Below are 18,573 nucleotides of genomic sequence, written 5' to 3' on the forward strand. Positions count from 1 at the left end.
AAATTTTTGGGAAATTTTTGGGAATTTTGGGGAATTTCGGGGAATTTCAGAGTCCTGAGATCCCCAGGAATCCCTGAAATCCCCGAAAATCAAAAAAATACCCCAAATTTTTGGGAAATTTTGGGGAAATTTTTGGAATTTGGGAGTCTTGAGATTCCCTGGAATCCCCAAAATCCCCAAAACTTCCCAAATTTTGGGACATTTTTTGGGAATTTTGGGGAATTTCAGAGTCCTGAGTTACCCAGGAATGCTTGAAATCCCCAAAAATCTCAAAAATACCCCAAATTTTGGGGAATTTTGGGGAAATTTTTGGGATTTTGGGAGTCTTGAGATTCCCTGGAATTCCCCAAAATCCCCAAATTTCCCAAAACTTCCCAAATTTTGGGACATTTTTTGGGGATTTTGGGAGTTGCAAGACTCCCAGGAATCCCCAAAATTCCCAAAATTCCCAAAAATACCCCAAATTTTGGGGAAATTTTTGGAATTTGGGAGTCCTGAGATTCCCTGGAATCCCTGAAATTCCCAAAAATCAAAAAAATTTCCCAAATTTTGGGGAATTTTTGGGAATTTTGGGGCATTTTGGAGCCCTGAGATTCCCTGGAATTCCCCAAAATCCCCAAAATCCCCAAAACTTCCCAAATTTTGGGACATTTTTTGGGAATTTTGGGGAATTTCAGAGTCCCGAGATACCCAGGAATGCCTGAAATCCCCAAAAATCTCAAAAACACCCCAAATTTTGGGGAATTTTGGGGGAATTTTTGGGATTTTGGGAGTCCTGAGATCCCCTGGAATCCCCAAAATTCCCCAAAATCCCCAAATTTCCCCAAAATTTCCCCAAATTTTCCCAAATTCAGGGGCTGTCAGGACCTCCCGGAACTCAAGGACCTCCAGGAGCACCAGGAGAGCCTGGAGAGAGGGTGAGAAATTTGGGGAAATTTTGGGAAATTTTGGGAATTTTGGGGAAATTTGGGGAGAATTTGGGGGAATTTTGGGGATTTTGGGGGAATTTGGTGAGATTTGGGGTGGATTTTGGGGGATTTTGGGGACATTTAGGGGATTATGGGGGAAGTTTGGGAGAATTTTTTTGGGGAAAAAATGGGATTTTGGGAAATTTGGGAATTTTTTGGGAATTTGGGGATTTTGGGGAAATTTGGATTTTTGGGGATTTTGCAGTGGATTTGGGAGGATTTTTTGGGGAAATTTGGAGAATTTGGGGAGGATTTTGGGGAGAAAGGGGATTTTGAGGGGATTTTTTGGGGAAAAAGGGGAATTTGGGGGAAATTTGGGAATTTTGGGGAATTTGGGGAATTTGGGGGAATTGGAGGATTTTGGGGAATTTGGGGGAATTTTGGGGAGAAACTGGAGTTTTGGGGATTTTGGGAGGATTTTGGGGAAAAATGAGATTTTGGGAGGGATTTGGGGAAATTTTGGGGAAATTTGGGGAATTTTTGGGAATTTTGGGGATTTTGGGGATTTGGGGATTTTGGGGGAGGCAAAAGGGATTTTTGGGAGGAAAGAAGGGAATTCTGGAAGAGATTTTGGGGGTTTTGGGGGGTTGAAGGAATTTTGGGGGAATTTGGGGGATTTTGGGGGATTTTGGGGAAAGTTTGGGGGAATTTTGGGTAGAATTTGGGGAATTTTGGGGAGAATTTTTGGAAAAAAAGGGATTTTGGATGGAATTTGGGGGAATTTTGGGGAGATTTGGGGGATTGGGGAGGATATTTGGGGAAAATTAAGGAGATTTTCAGGTGATTTTGGGGAATTTTGGGGGGAATTGGAGTGGATTTGAGGGATTTTGGGGAATTTTGGGGAATTTTTGTGGGATTTGGATGTGTCTCTCTGAGATTTCCCGAATTTCAGGAATTTTGGGAATTTTCCTCTCTCTGGGTACAAATTTTGGGTTGGATTTTGGGAATTTTGGGGTCATTTTGTGGGATTTTGGGGAAAATTTTGGGAATTTTGGGAATTTTCCTCTCGCAGAGTAGAAATTTTGGGTTGAATTTTGGGAATTTTGGGGATTTTCTCTTCTCTAAATGGGGATTTTGGGGAAAATTTGGGGGATTTTGGGGAAAATTTTGGGAATTTCAGGAATTTTCCTCTCTCTGAGTATAAATTTTGGGTTGAATTTTGGGGGATTTTGGGGAAAATTTTGGGTATTTCAGGAATTTTGGGAATTTTGGGAATTTTCATCTCTCTGAGTACAAATTTTGGGTTGGAATTTGGGGAATTTTGGGGGTTTTTTTCTCCATTTAAATGTGAATTTTGGGGGAATTTTGTGGGATTTTGGGGAAAATTTTGGGAATTTTGGGAATTTTCCTCTCTCTGGGTACAAATTTTGGGTTGGAATTTGGGAATTTTTGGTATTTTCTCTTCCCTAAATGGGGATTTTGGGGAAAATTTGGGGGATTTTGGGAACTTTGGGAATTTTGGGAATTTTCCTCTCTCTGGGTACAAATTTTGGGTTGAATTTGGGGAATTTTGGGGATTTTCTCTTCTCCAAATGGGAATTTTGGGGTAATTTTGTGGGATTTTGGGGAAAATTTTGGGAATTTTGGGAATTTTCCTCTCTCTGAGTAGAAATTTTGGGTTGGATTTTGGGAATTTTGGGGATTTTCTCTCCTCCAAATGGGAATTTTGGGTGGAATTTTTGTGGGATTTGGGGGAAAATTTGGGGAATTTTGGGAATTTTCCTCTCTCCGAGTATAAATTTTGGATTGAATTTTGGGAATTTTGGGGATTTTGGGGATTTTGGGGATTTTCTCTCCTCCAAATGTGAATTTTTAGGGAATTTTTGAGGGATTTTGGGGAATTTTTGGGTTATTTTTCTGGGATTTGGATGTGCCTCTCTGGGATTTCCCGAATTTCGGGAATTTTGGGAATTTCAGGAATTATTTTCCTCTCTCTGGGTGGAAATTTTGGGTTGAATTTTGAGATTTTTGGGTATTTTCTCTTCTCTCAATGGGAATTTTTGGGGAATTTTTGTGGGATTTGGATGGATCTCTCTGGGATTTCCCGAATTTTGTGGAAATTTGGGAATTTTCTTCTCTCCGAGTAGAAATTTTGGGTTGAATTTTGGGAATTTTGGGTATTTTCTCTTCTCTAAATGGGAATTTTGGGGGAATTTTTGTGGGATTTTGGGGAAAATTTTGGGAATTTTGGGAATTTTGGGAATTTCGGGAATTTTCCTCTCTCTGAGTATAAATTTTGGGTTGGATTTTGGGGAATTTTGGGGAATTTTTTCCCCATCTAAATGTGAATTTTGGGGAAATTTTGGGTTATTTCAGTGGGATTTTGGGTTATTTTAATGGGATTTTGGGAATTCCGGGAATTTTGGGAATTTCTGACCCCAAAATTTGGAGAATTCTGGGAATTTCTTTCTCTCTAACTATAAATTTCGATGAAATTTGGGGATTTTTTGGGGATTTTTTGGGTTTTTTTGTCTCTCTGACTGCGAATTTTGTGGGATTTGGATGTGTCTCTCTGGGATTTCCCAAATTTTGGGAATTTTGGGAATTTTCATCTCTCTGGGTACAAATTTTGGGTTGAATTTGGGGAATTTTGGGGATTTTCTCTTCTCTAAATGGGAATTTTGGGGGAATTTTTGTGGGATTTTGGGGAAAATTTGGGGAATTTTGGGAATTTTCCTCTCTCCAAGTATAAATTTTGGATTGAATTTTGGGAATTTTGGGGATTTTGGGGATTTTGTCTTCTCCAAATGGGAATTTTTAGGGAATTTTGGTGGGATTTTGGGGAATTTTTGGGTTATTTTTGTGGGATTTCGATGTGCCTCTCTGGGATTTCCCGAATTTCGGGAATTTTGGGAATTTCAGGAATTATTTTCCTCTCTCTGGGTGGAAATTTTGGGTTGAATTTTGAGATTTTTGGGGATTTTCTCTTCTCTAAATGGGAATTTTTGGGGAATTTTTGTGGGATTTGGATGTGTCTCTCTGGGATTTCCTGAATTTTGGGAATTTTGGGAATTTTCCTCTCTCCGAGTAGAAATTTTGGGTTGGATTTGGGGAATTTTGGGGCTTTTTTCCCCATTTAAATGTGAATTTTGGGGGAATTTTGTGGGATTTTGGGGAAAATTTTGGGAATTTCGGGAATTTTGGGAATTTTCCTCTCTCAGAGTGCAAATTTTGGGTTGAATTTTGGGAATTTTGGGGATTTTCTCTTCTCCAAATGGGAATTTTGGGTGGAATTTTTGTGGGATTTTGGGGAAAATTTTGGGAATTTCAGGAATTTTGGGAATTTTGGGGATTTTGGGGATTTTCTCTCCTCCAAATGTGAATCTTTAGGGAATTTTTGAGGGATTTTGGGGAATTTTTGGGTTATTTTTCTGGGATTTCGATGTGCCTCTCTGGGATTTCCCGAATTTCGGGAATTTTGGGAATTTCAGGAATTATTTTCCTCTCTCTGGGTGGAAATTTTGGGTTGAATTTTGAGATTTTTGGGTGTTTTCTCTTCTCTAAATGGGGATTTTTGGGTTATTTTTGTGGGATTTGGATGTCTATCTCTGGGATTTCCCGAATTTCGGGAAATTTGGGAATTTCTGACCCCAAAATTTGGGGAATTCTGGGAATTTCCCTCTCTCTGAGTGCAAATTTCAGTTCAATTTGGGGATTTTTTGGGTTTTTTTGTGTCTCTGACTGCGAATTTTGTGGGATTTGGATGTGTCTCTCTGGGATTTCCCAAATTTCAAGAATTTTGGGAATTTCTGACCCCAAAATTTTGGGAATTCTCCCCCAAAAGGGTCCCCCAGGTCGCTCAGGTCTGCCAGGCTCTGACGGAACTCCAGGACCTCCAGGAACCTCCCTGATGCTGCCGGTGAGAAATAATTTCATAAAATTCACCCAAATTTAGCCCAAAATTAGCCAAAAATTTGCCCAAATTTAGCCCAAAATTTAGCCAAAAATTCCCCAAAATTCCCCAAAAATTTACCCAAATTTACCCCAAATTTAGCCAAAAAATTACACAAAATTCCCCCTAAAAATCCCTCAAAATTCCCCCAAAAATCCCTGAAAAATTACTCCAAAAATCCCCAAAAATCACCCCAAAATTTTTTTAAAATCCCCCAAAACTCCCTCAAAAAATAAAAAAAATTCTCTCAAAACTTCCTGAAAATCCCCCAAAATTCCCCAAAACTTCTCTCAAAACCTCCCAAAAATCCTCTCTAAAGATCCCAAAAAATCCCCCAAAAATCCCCCAAAATTTCCCCAAAAATTCCCAAAAACTCCCAAAAATCCCTCAAAATCCCCCCAAAAAATCCAAAAAAATACCCCAAAGTACCCCAAAATCCTCCACATTTCCCCAAATCGCCCAAAAATCCCCAAAATCCCCCAAAACCACCCAAAATGTCTAAAAAAATCCCAAAAAAATCCCCTAAAAATTCCCTCAAAACTTCCTCCCCCAAATTCCACCCAAAATCCCCAAAATTTCCTAAAATTGCCCCAAAAATCCCAAAAATCTCCCAAAACCTCCCCCAAAATCCCTAAAAATCTCCCAAAATCCCCCAAAAATTAAAAAAATCCCTGAAAAATCCCCCCAAAAATAATAAAACTCCCAAAATCCCCAAAAATCACTCCAAAATCCATCAAAATCCCCCAAAATTCCCCAAATTTCTCCCCCAAATCCACAACATTTCCCAAAAAAAAAATCCAAAAATCTCCCACATCCCCAAAATCCTCCAAACCTAAAAATTAAAAAAAATCCCCAAAAAAATCCCCAAAAAATCACCCAAAATCCATCAAAAATCCCAAAAAATTCCCCAAAAAATCCCCAAAAATCCCCCAAAAATTTAAAAAAAACCCAAAAAATCACCCAAAATCCATCAAAAATCCCCAGAAATCCCAAAAAAATCCCCCAAAATCCTAAAAAATTAAAAAAAAAATCACCCAAAATCCATTAAAAATCCCCAAAAATCCTCAAAAAATCCACCAAAAAATCCCCAAAAAACCCCAAAATTCCTCCAAAAATCCCCCCAAAATCCGCAAAAAATTTAAAAAAACCCCCAAAAAATCACCCAAAATCCATCAAAAATCCCCAAAAGTTCCCCCAAAAATCCCCAAAAAATCCCTAAAAATCCCCCAAAAATTAAAAATAAAACCCAAAAATCACCCAAAATCCATCCAAAATCCCCATAAATTCCCCCCAAAAATAAAAAAAAATCCCCAAAAAATCCCCAAATAATTCCCCCAAAAAATAAAAAAAAATCCCAAAAAATCCCCTAAAATTCCCCCAAACCCCCAAATTCCCAAATTTCCCCAAAATTCCCAAATTCCCCCCAAAATTCCCATTTTTTTTCAGTTCCGTTTCGGTGAGAAAGGCCCAGGAGAGCTTCAGGCTCAGGCGATCCTCCAGCAGGCCAGGGTGAGTTTTTGGGGAGAAATCCCCAAATTTTGGGGTTCCTGATGGATTTTGGGGTTTCTCAGGAGTTCCTGGAATTTTGGGGATTTTTTGGGATTTTTCCCGAATTTTTTGGGATTTTTTTCCGAATTTTTTGGGATTTTTTTCCCAATTTTTGGTGATTTTTCCCCTAATTTTTAGGTCATTCTGTCCTGAAAAATCTTAATTTAAAGAGAATTTTCAGCGATTTTTTGGGAATTTCCTCCCAAATTTTGGGGTTCCCGATGGATTTTGGGGTTCCCCAGAAGTTCCAGGAATTTTTGGGATTTTTTGGGATTTTTAAGGATTTTGGAATTTTTCCGAATTTTTTGGATTTTCCCAATTTTTGGGTTTTTTCCCAATTACAGTGATTTTCCCTAATTTTTGTGTCATTCTGTCCTGAAAAATCCTCATTTAAAGATAATTTTCAGCAATTTTTTGGGAATTTCCCCCCAAATTTTGGGGTTCCCAATGGATTTTGGGGTTTTCCAGAAGTTCCTGGAATTTTGGGGATTTTTTCCCAAATTTTTTTTTTATTTTTCCAGCAATTTTGGGGTTTTTTCCTCAATTTTTGGGGGTTTTTACCCAAATTTTGGAGGTTTTTTCCCCCAATTTTTAGGAGTTTTTTCCCCAATTTTTGGAGGAATTTTCCTCTTTTTTTTCCCCCCAATTTTTGGGTTTTTTTATCGAAATTTTGAGATTTTTTTTCCCCAATTTTGCAGATTTTTTTTCCCCAATTTTTGGAGGAATTTTCCTATTTTTCTGGGTTTTTTTCCCCAATTTTGGGGTTTTTTTCCTCCAATTTTTGGGGTTTTTTTTCCCCAAATTTTGGTGGAATTATCTTCATTTTTGGGAGTTTTTTCCCCAGTTTTTGGGATTTTTTCCCCCAATTTTTGGGGATTTTTCCCCAAATTTTTGGATTTTTTTACCCAAATTTTGGGGGTTATTTTTGTCCCAATTTCGGGGTTTTTTCCCCCAATTTTGAGGTTTTCCCAATTTCTTATTTTTACCCAATTTTGGTTTTTTTTTTTTTTTCCCAAATTTTGGAGTTTTTTCCCCCAATTTTGGGGGTTTTTTCCCCCAATTTTTGGGTTTTTTTCCCAATTTTAGGGGTTATTTTTGTCCCAATTTCGGGGTTTTTTTCCCAATTTTTGAGGTTTTCCCCATTTTTTGGGGTTTTTTTCCCCAATTTTTGGGGTTTTTCCCCCAAGTTTTGGTGGTTTTTTCCCAAAATTTTTGGGGTTTTTCCCCAATTTTTGGGGTTTTTTCCCCAAATTTTGGGGTTTTTTCCCCAATTTTTGGGTTTTTTCCCCCAAATTTTGTATTTTTTACCCAATTTTTGGTTTTTTTTTTTTCCCAAATTTTGGAGTTTTTTCCCCCAATTTTGGGTTTTTTCCCCCAATTTAGTTTTTTCCAATTTTAGGGGTTATTTTTGTCCCAATTTTGGGGTTTTTTTTCCCAATTTTTGGGGTTTTTCCCAAATTTTTGGGGTTTTTTTCCCCAATTTTGGGGGGGGGTCCCAATTTTTGGGGCTTTTGTCCCATTTTTTGGGGTTTTTTCCCAATTTTGGGGTGATTTTGGATCATTTTGGGCTGATTTTGGCTGATTTTGGGGTGATTTTGGTCAATTTTGGGCAGATTTTGGTTAATTTCAGGCTGCTTTTGGGTAATTTTGGGGTGATTTCGGTTAATTTTGGGGTGATTTTGGCTGATTTTGGGGTGATTTTGGTTAATTTTGGGTTGATTTGGGTTAATTTTGGCAAACTTTGGGGTGATTTTTGTCAATTTTGGCTGATTTTGGTCAATTTTGGGGTGATTTTTGGGTATTTTTTTGGGCTGATTTTGGGTTCCTGATGTGATTTTTGGGGTTCCCGAGGTGATTTCGGGTAATTTTGGGTGAATTTTGGGTTCTGAACCCCAAAATTTTGGGATTTCCCAGCTGGCTCTGCGAGGTCCTCCTGGCCCCATGGGATTCACCGGCCGCCCCGGACCCATGGTGAGAATTTGGGGAAATTTTGGGGAATTTTGGGAATTTTTTGGAATTTTGGGGATTTTTGGGGTGAATTTGGGATTATTTTGGGGTGAATTTGAGAGAATTTGGGTGGTTTTGGGAGGAATTTGGGAGAATTTGGGTGATTTTGGGGGCATTTTGGGAGAATTTGGGGAGATTTTCTGGTGATTTGGGGTGAATTTGGGAGAATTTGGGTGATTTTGGGGTGAATTTTGAGGATTTTTGGTAAATTTGGGAGATTTGTGGTGAATTTGGGGAAATTTTGGGTGAATTTGGGTGAATTTGGGTGATTTTGGGTGAATTTTGGTGATTTTTGGGAATTTTGGGTGATTTGGGGTGAATTTGGGAGAATTTGGGATTATTTTGGGTGATTTTGGGTGATTTTGGGTGATTTTGGGAGAATTTGGGTGGTTTGGGGTGATTTTGGGGTGAATTTGGGTGATTTTGATGGGATTTGGGGGTGAATTTTGGATTATTTTTGGGTGAATTTGGGAGGATTTTGGGTGATTTTGGGGGAATTTTGGAGGGATTTGGGGTGAATTTGGGAGAATTTGGGTGATTTTGGGGTGAATTTCGAGGATTTTTGGTAAATTTGGGAGATTATTGGTAAATTTGGGGAAATTTTGGGGTGAATTTGGGTGAATTTGGGATGATTTTGGGGTGAATTTTGGGGATTTTGGGGAGTTTTGGGTGGATTTGGGATTATTTTGGGTGAATTTGGGAGGATTTTGGGAGAATTTGGGTGACTTTGGGGGAATTTTGGGAGAATTTGGGTGGGTTTGGGGGGATTTTGGGAGAATTTGAGGGGATTTTGGGGTGAATTTGGGGTGAATTTGGGATATTTTGGGGAGAATTTGGGTGATTTTGGGGATTTGGGTGAATTTGGGATTATTTTGGGGTGATTTTGGGGTGAATTTGGGTGATTTTGGAGGGATTTGGGGGGAATTTGGGATGAATTTTGGATTATTTTCGGGTGAATTTGGGGGATTTTGGGGTCCTGTGTGTGTTTTTCGGTGATTTTGGGGACTTTCGGGTGAATTTGGGTTTATTTTGGGTGAATTTGGGGAATTTTGAGATGATTTTGGGAGAATTTGGGTGATTTTGGGGGGACATTGGGGTGAATTTGGGATTATTTAGGGGGATTTTGGGGATTTAGGGGTGAATTTTGGATTATTTTTGGGTGAATTTGGGGGGATTTTGGGAGTCCTGGGCAGGATTTGGGATAAATTTGGGCGAATTTGGGGCATTTTGGGGTGAATTTGGGATTATTTTGGGTGATTTTGGGGTGATTTTGGGAGAATTTGGGTGACTTTGGGGTGATTTGCGGTGAATTTGGGATTATTTTCTGGTGATTTTGGGGGAATTTGGGTGGTTTTGGGTGAATTTTGGTGATTTTGGGGTGAATTTTGAGGATTTTGGGGAATTTTGGGAGATTTGGGGTGAATTTGGGATTATTTTGGGGTGAATTTGGGGTGATTTTGGGATGATTTTTGGGTGATTTTGAGGTGACTCTGGGATAATTTTGGGGTGAATTTTGGGATCATTTTTGGGTGATTTTGAGGTGATTTTGGGAAGATTTTGGGATCATTTTTGGGTGATTTTGGGATGATTTTCGCGAGATTTTTGGGGTAATTTTGGGTGGTTTTTGGGGTGATTTTTGGGGTGGTTTGGGGTTGATTTGGGGATTATTTGGGGATGATTTTTGGGGTAATTTTGGGGGATTTGGAGATGATTTTGGGATATTTTTAGGGTAATTTTAGGGCAATTTTTAGGGTAACTTTGGGATATTTTTAGGGCGATTTTGGGCTGGTTTTGGGCTGATTTTGGGATGATTTTTGGGTTGATTTTGGGGTAATTTTGGGTGATTTTTTGGGATGTTTTTGGGGTAATTTTGGGATGATTTGGGGATTATTTTGGGATGATTTTTGGGGTGTTTTTGGGATTATTTTGGGGTGATTTGGAGATGATTTTGGGATATTTTTAGGGTCATTTTTGGGGCAATTTGGGGCTAATTTTGGAGTTTTTTTGGGGGTAATTTTGGGATTTTTTAGAGTGATTTTTGGGTGGTTTTGGGACTGATTTTGGGATGATTTTTGGGTTGATTTTGGGGTAATTTTGGGTGATTTTTTGGGATGTTTTTGGGGTAATTTTGGGATGATTTGGGGATTATTTTGGGCTGATTTTTGGGGTGTTTTTGGGATTATTTTGGGGTGATTTGGAGATGATTTTGGGATATTTTTAGGGTCATTTTTGGGGCAATTTGGGGCTAATTTTGGAGTTTTTTTGGGGGTAATTTTGGGATTTTTTAGAGTGATTTTTGGGTGGTTTTGGGACTGATTTTGGGATGTTTTTGGGTTTATTTTGGGATGATTTTTAGGGTGATTTTTGGGGTATTTTTGGGGTAATTTTGGGATGATTTGGGGATTATTTTGGGATGATTTTTGGGGTGTCTTTGGGATTATTTTGGGGCGATTTGGAAACGATTTTGGGATATTTTTAGGGTGATTTTTGGGGCAATTTGGGGCTAATTTTGGGGTTCTTTTGGGGGTAATTTTGGGATTTTTTAGGGTGATTTTTGGGTGGTTTTGGTGCTGATTTTGGGATGATTTTGGGGTGATTTTGGGAGTTTTTTGGGTGTTTTTGGGGCTGATTTTGGGATGATTTTGAGGCTGATTTGGAGGCGATTTTGGGATTTTTTTGGGGTAATTTTAGGGCAATTTTTGGGGTGACTTTGGGATATTTTTAGAGTGTTTTTGGGCTGTTTTTGGGCTGATTTTGGGGTAATTTTGGGTGATTTTGGCTCTCCCCAGGGTCAGCCTGGCAGCTCAGGGATCAAAGGTGAATCAGGAGATTTCGGACCTCAGGTGAGATCCCAAATTGGGGAAAAAAACCCAAAATTTGGGTGATTTTGGACCCCAAAATTTTTGGGGGAAAAACCCGCAAAATCTTGGGGGGAAAACCCAAAAATGTGGAGGATTTTGGACTCCCAAATTTGGGGGGAAAACCACCAAAATTTGGGGGAAAAGCCCACAATTTGGCGGGAAAAAAACTAAAAATTTTGGGGGGAAAATCACCAAAATTTGGGGTATTTGAGACCCCAAAATTTAGGGGAAATTGAGGGATTTGAGACTCCAAATTTGGGGCTTTTGGAGGATTTGGAATCCCAAATTTTGGAGGATTGAAGATCCAGAATTTGGGGTTTTTTGGGGAATTTGGGATCCCAAATTTGGGTTCTTTTGTAAATTTGGAGTTTTTTGGATCCCAAATTTGGGGTTTTTTTGGGAATTTGGAATTCCAAATTTTGGAGGATTTGGGATCCCAAATTTGGGGTTTTTGTTGTATTTTGGATCCCAAATTTTAGGTTTTTTTGGGAATTTGGGATCCCAAATTTGGGTTTGGGGGGGATTTGGGTTTTTGGGGAATTTGGAATCCCAAATTTTGGAGGATTTGGGATCCCAAATTTGGGGTTTTTTGGGGAATTTGGGATCCCAAATTTGGGGGTTTTTTGGGTATTTTGGATCCCAAATTTGGGGTTTTTTTGGGGAATTTTGGATCCCAAATTTGGGGTTTTTTTGGGGAATTTTGGATCCCAAATTTGGGGGTTTTTGGGGAATTTTGGATCCCAAATTTGGGTTTTTTTCAGGAATTTGGGATCCCAAATTTGGGTTTTTTTGGGTTTTTTGGGGAATTTGGGATCCCAAATTTGGGTTTTTTTGGGGAATTTGGGATCCCAAATTTGGTTTTTTTTTTTAAATTTGGGATTCCAAATTTGGGGTTTTTTGGGAATTTTTGGTATCCCAAATTTGGGGTTTTTGGGGTTTTTTTGCTTTTTGGGGAATTTGGGATCCCAAATTTGCGTTTTTTGGTGTATTTTGGATCCCAAATTTGGGGTTTTTGGGGAATTCGGGTTTTTTTGGAATTTGGGATCCCAAATTTTGGGGAATTTGGGATCCCAAATTTGGGTGGTTTTGGGGAATTTGGGGAATTTAGGAATTTGGGATCCCAAATTTGGGGTTTTTTTTAGGAATTTGGAATCCCAAATTTGGGTTTTTTGGGAAATTTGGGATCCCAAATTTGGGGTTTTGGGGTATTTTGGATCCCAAATTCGGGTTTTTTGGGGAATTTGGGATCCCAAATTTGGGGTTTTTTGGGTTTTTTGGGAATTTGGGATCCCAAATTTGGGGTTTTTTTTGGGAATTTTGGATCCCAAATTTGGGTTTTTTGCGTTTTTGGGAAATTTGGGATCCCAAATTTGGGGGTTTGGGTTTTTTTGGATCCCAAACTTGGGGTTTTTGGGCGTTTTTTTGTTTTTTGGAGAATTTTGGATCCCAAATTTGGGTTTTTTGGGTTTTTGGGGAATTTGGGATCCCAAATTTGGGGATTTTTTGGGATCCCAAATTTGCCTCGCCCCTCCCCCCAGGGCCCCCGAGGACCGCAAGGGCTGCTGGGAGCTCCTGGGAAACCCGGCAAGAGGGTGAGCAGCTGGGAAATTTGGGAATTTTGGGGGAAATTTGGGAATTTTGGGGGAAATTTGGGAATTTTGGGGGAAATTTGGGAATTTTGGGGAAAATTTGGGAGAATTTGGAGGAATTTGGGGGATTTGGAGGCATTTGGAGAGAATTTGGGTGGATTTTGGGCGATTTTTGGGAATTTTGGGGATATTTTGGGGGATTTTTTTTGGATTTTGGGGGAATTTTGGGGCATTTTGGGGCAATTTTGGGAGATTTTGGGGGAATCTGGGGTGGATTTTGGGGAAATTTTGAGGAATTTGGAGAGAATTTGGGTGGATTTTGGGGGAATTTTTTGGGATTTTGGGATTTTTTGGGGGGATTTTGGGATTTTTGGGAAATTTCGGTGATTTGGAGGAATTTGGGAGGACTTTTGGGGATTTGGGTGGGATTTGGGGGAATTTTAGGGATTTTGGGGTGATGGGAGATTTTGGGGGAATTTGGGAGATTTGGGAGGAATTTGGGGAATTTTGGGAGATTTGGGGAATTTTTGGGAATTTTGGGGATTTTGGGGATTTGGATGGATTTGGGGATTTTGGGTGGATTTGGGGAATTTTGGGGAATTTGGGAATTTTTGGGGAATTTTGGGGAAATTTGGGGGAATTTGGGGGAATTTGGGGGATTTTATTGGGATTTTTTTGGGATTTTTTTAGATTTTTGGGGATTTTTTTGGATTTTTTTTGGGATTTTTGGGGATTTTTTGGGGAATTTTGGGGGAATTTGGGATTTTTTGGGGGAATTTTTGGGGATTTTTGGGGTGGGTTTGGGTGGATTTTGAGGAATTTGGGGAAATTTTGGGGGTTTTAGGAAAATTTTAGAGAGTTGGGGGTGATTTTTTGTGGAATTTCAGGAATTTGGGGGATTTTGGAATTTTGGGGGATTTGGAAGAAGTTTTGGGGAATTTTGGGGGAATTTGGGGAAAATTTGAGGATTTTGGGGGAATTTTCAGGATGGAAATTATGGATTTTTTTGGGGATTTTTTTACCATTTCAGCCCAATTTTTTGGGCTAAATTTGGGACATTTCAGGCTGGAAATTTGGGATTTTTTGGGGATTTTTTTACCATTTCAGCCCAATTTTTTGGGCTAAATTTGGGACATTTCAGGCTGGAAATTTGGGATTTTTTGGGCTAAATTTGGGACACTTCAGGCTGGAAATTTGGGATTTTTTTTTTAATTTTTTGGGCATTTTTTTTACCATTTCACCCCAATTTTTTGGGGTAAATTTGGGACATTTCAGGCTGGAAATTTGGGATTTTTTTGGGATTTTTTTGGGATTTTTTTGGGATTTTTTTTGTGTTTTTTCCCCCCCAGGGTCGCCCCGGGGCTGACGGAGCTCGAGGAGCCCCAGGAGCTCCAGGAGTCAAGGTGAGCAAATTTTGGGATCCCAAAATCCCCAAAAAAATCCCCAAAATTTGGGGAGAAATCTCCTGGATTTTGGGGATCCCTGCTGATCACGTGACCCCAAAATTTAGGGAGATCGAGGATTCGATGGATTGCCAGGATTGCCTGGGGACAAAGGCCATCGGGTGAGTGAAAATCACCCCAAAAATCAGCCCAAAAATGTCCTAAAATCACCCCAAAAATCAGCCCAAAAATGTCCTAAAATCACCCCAAAAATCAGCCCAAAAATGTCCTAAAATCACCCCAAAAATCAGCCCAAAAATGTCCTAAAATCACCCCAAAAATCACCCCAAAAATCAGCCCAAAAATGTCCTGAAATCACCCCAAAATCACCCCAAAATCAGCCCAAAAATGTCCTAAAATCACCTGGAAATCATCCTGAATTCACCCCAAAATTATCCCAAAATCAGCCCGAAATCATCCTAAAATCTGCCCCAAAATTGCCCCAAAATCAGCCCAAATCAGCCCCAAAATTGCACCCAAAATCGCCCAAAAATTATCCCCAAAATAGCCCCGAAATCACTCCAAAATTATCCTAAAATCATCCAAAAGTTATCTTAAAATTATCCCAAAGTCAGCCCAAAATTATCCCAAAATTGTCCTGAAATCACACCCAAAATAGCCCCAAAATCACCCCAAAATCAGCCCAGAATTATCCTGAAATTATCCTGAAATTATCCCTAAAATCATCCAAAAATCACACCCAAAATTGCCCCAAAATTGCCCTAAAATCATCCCAAAACGGTCTCAAAATCACCCCAAAATCATCCCTAAAACAGCCCCAAAATCATCCTGAAATTACCCCAAAATCATCCTGAAATCCTCCTAAAATCATCCCCAGAATTGTCCCAAAATCACCCCAAAATTGCCCTAAAATTGCCCCAAAATCCTCCTGAAATCCTCCCAAAAATCACCCCAAAATGACCCCGAGATCATCCCCAAATCCTCCCAAAATTATCCCAAAATTGTCCCAAAATCCTACTAAAATCATCCCCAAAATAGCCCCAAAATGGCCCCAAAATCATCCTAAAATCATCCCCAAAATAGCCCTGAAACCATCCCAAAATCGTCCCAAAAATCACCCCAAATTGTCCTGAAATCATCCTGAAATCACTCCCAAAATCACTCCCAAAATAGCCCCAAAATTGCACCCAAAATTATCCTAAAATTATCCTAAAATCAGCCCGTAATCAGCCCAAAATTATCCCCAAATTATCCCAAAATTGTCCTGAAATCACCCTGAAATCATCCCCAAAATCACCCCAAAATTATCCTGAAATTATCCCAAAATCATCCTAAAATCATCCAAAAATTATCCTCCAAATCCCCCTGAAAAAAATCCAAAATCAGCCCAAAATCGTCCTGAAATCACCCCAAAATCACCCCAAAATCACCCCAAAATCATCCCAAAATCATCCCCAAATTGTCCTCAAATCAGCCCAAAATCATCCAAAAATAATCCCAAAATAGCCCCAAAATTGCACCCAAAACTGCCCAAAAATCACCCCAAAATTATCCCAGAATTATACCAAAATCATCCCAAAATCGACTCCAAATCGTCCTGAAATCATCCTGAAATTACCCCAAAATTATCCCGAAATTGTCCTGAAATCACACCCAAAATAGCCCCAAAATTTCACCCAAAATTGCCCTAAAGTCACCTCCAAATCATCCTGAAATTATCCCAAAATCACCCGAAAATTGTCCCAAAATCACCTGAAAATTGTCCCAAAATCACCCCAAAATCAGCCCAAAATTATCCTGAAATTATCCTGAAATCATCCCCAAAATTATCCCAAAATGGCCCCGAAATCATCCTGAAATCCTCCTAAAATCATCCCCAAATCACCCCAAAATCATCCCAAAATTATCCCAAAATCGTCCTGAAATCATCCCCAAGTTATCCCAAAATTATCCCAAAATCGTCCTGAAATCACACCCAAAATAGCCCCAAAATCACCCCAAAATCACCCCAAAAACACCCCAAAATTGTCCTGAAATTACCCAAAATTATCCCAAAATTGTCCTGAAATCACACCCAAAATAGCCCCAAAATTATCCTAAAATTATCCCAAAATCAGCCCAAAATTATCCTAAAATCAGCCCGTAATCAGCCCAAAATTATCCCCAAATTATCCTGAAATCACCCCAAAATCAGCCCAGAATTATCCCAAAATGATCCTGAAATTATCCCAAAATTATCCCAAAATCATCCCAAAATCAGCCCAGAATCATCCTAAAATCATCCCCGAAATTGCACCCAAAATTACCCTAAAATAGCCCCAAAACCACCCCAAAATTGCCCAAAAATCATCCCCAAAATTGTCCCAAAAGTATCTTAAAATAGCCCTGAAATCATCCCAAAATCACACCCAAAATCACCCCAAAAATTATCCCAAAATCCTCCCAAAATCAGCCCAAACTCGACTCCAGATTGCCTCCAAAATTGTCCCAAAATCACCCCAAAATTATGCTAAAATTGTCCTGAAATCCTCCTGAAATCATCCCAAAATCACCCCAAAATCATCCCCAAAATCACCCTAAAATAGCCCCAAAATCATCCAAAAATCATCCCCAAATTAATTATCCCAAAATTATCTGAAATCACCCCGAAATCCTTCTGAAATCATCCCCAAAATTGCCCCAAAATCACTCCAAAATCACCACCAAATCCTCCCAAAATCACCCCAAAACTGCCCCCAAAATCATCCCCAAATTGACACCAAAAATCCCCTAAATCCCCCAAAATCAGCCCAAAATTCCCTCCAAAATCCACCTAAAATCCTTCCCAAATTTCCTCCAAAATCCTCCCCCAAATTCCCAAAAAAATTCCCCCAAATTCCCCTAATTTCCCAAAATTCCAATTCCCAAATATCCTCAACAATCCCCAAATCATCCCCAAATCTCCCCAAAACCCCCAACACAACCTCACCTCCCCAAAATCTCCCCCAAAATCCCCCAAAATCCCCCAAATCTCCCCCAAAATCCCCTAATTCTCAAATCCCCAACAAGTCAACCCAAAATCCCCAAAATCCTCCAAATTTCCCCAAAATTCCCCCAAATTTTCCCCAAAATTCCCCAAAAATTTCCCCAAAATTCCCCAAAATCCCCAAATTCCCCAAAATCCCCAAAATCCCCCCAAAAACCAAAACCACCAAAATCCCCCAAAATCAGTCCCCAAAATTCCCCAAAGTTCCCCCAAAATCACCAAAATCCCCCAAAATTCCCCAAATTCCCCAAACCTCAAACCCCCAAATTTCCCCAAAAATTCCCCAATTTCCCCTAAAACCCCCAAAATTCCCCAAAATCCCCAAATTTCCCCAAAATTCCCCCAAAATTCCCCAAAATTTCCCCCAAATTCCCCAAATTTCCCCAAATTTTCCCCAAAATTCCCCAAAATTCCCCCCAAATCCCCAAATTCCCCCAAATTCCCCAAAATCTCCCCAAAATTCCCAAATTTTCCTCAAATTCACCAATTTTTTTTCCCCAAATCCCCAAAATTTCCTCAAATTCACCAAATTTTCTCCCCAAAATCCCCAAAATCTCCCCAAATTCCCTAATTTTTCCCAAAAATCTCCCCAAATTCACCAAATTTTCTCCCCAAAATCCCCAAATTTCCCCCCAAAATCCCCAAAATCTCCCCAAAATTCCCAAATTTTCCTCAAATTCCCCAATTTTTTTTCCCCAAATCCCCAAAATTTCCTCAAATTCACCACATTTTCTCCCCAAAATCCCCCAAAATCTCCCCAAATTCTAATTTTCCCAATCTCCCCAAATTACCAAATTTTCTCAAATTTCAAGATCTCCCCAAAATTCTTACATATTCCTCAAATTCACCAATTTTTCAAAATCCTCAAATTCTCAAAATAAATCTCCCCAAAATTCCCAAAATTTCCTCAAATTCACCAAATTTTCTCCCCAAAATCCCCAAAATCTCCCCAAATTCCCTAATTTTTCCCCCCAAATTCACTAAATTTTTTCCCCAAATCCCCAAAATCTCCCCAAAATCCCCAAAATCTCCCCAAAATTCCCAAATTTTCCCCCAAAATCCCCAAAATCTCCCCAAAATCCCCAAATTTTCCCCCAAATTCCCCGCAGGGTGATCCCGGCTCCCAAGGCAACCCTGGAGCTCCTGGAGAGGATGGAGAGAGGGTGAGAGTTTGGGAATTTTGGGGGAATTTGGGGAATTTTTGGGATTTGGGAGGAATTTTGGGAGAATTTGGGGGAATTTGGGGGAATTTGGGTTAAATTTGGGGGAATTTGGGGGAA

General features: G+C 39.4%; 1 protein-coding gene across 1 annotated transcript in view; it reads left to right on the forward strand.

Moving 5' to 3' along the window:
- Nucleotides 1–18,573, forward strand: part of LOC146421534 (collagen alpha-3(V) chain-like) — a 30,430-nt gene that overhangs the window by 10,507 nt on the left and 1,350 nt on the right. The window contains exons 5-13 of the mRNA XM_085047161.1: nucleotides 855–917; nucleotides 4,753–4,827; nucleotides 6,307–6,369; nucleotides 8,323–8,379; nucleotides 11,205–11,258; nucleotides 12,815–12,868; nucleotides 14,215–14,268; nucleotides 14,376–14,429; nucleotides 18,403–18,456. Of these exons, the coding sequence (XP_084903287.1) occupies nucleotides 855–917; nucleotides 4,753–4,827; nucleotides 6,307–6,369; nucleotides 8,323–8,379; nucleotides 11,205–11,258; nucleotides 12,815–12,868; nucleotides 14,215–14,268; nucleotides 14,376–14,429; nucleotides 18,403–18,456 (528 nt within the window). The remainder of the gene's footprint in view (nucleotides 1–854; nucleotides 918–4,752; nucleotides 4,828–6,306; nucleotides 6,370–8,322; nucleotides 8,380–11,204; nucleotides 11,259–12,814; nucleotides 12,869–14,214; nucleotides 14,269–14,375; nucleotides 14,430–18,402; nucleotides 18,457–18,573) is intronic.

Source organism: Lichenostomus cassidix, unplaced genomic scaffold (genome assembly GCF_008360975.1).
Source record: "Lichenostomus cassidix isolate B80296 unplaced genomic scaffold, HeHo_3.0 HiC_scaffold_33, whole genome shotgun sequence".
Classification (NCBI taxonomy): Eukaryota; Metazoa; Chordata; class Aves; order Passeriformes; family Meliphagidae; genus Lichenostomus; species Lichenostomus cassidix.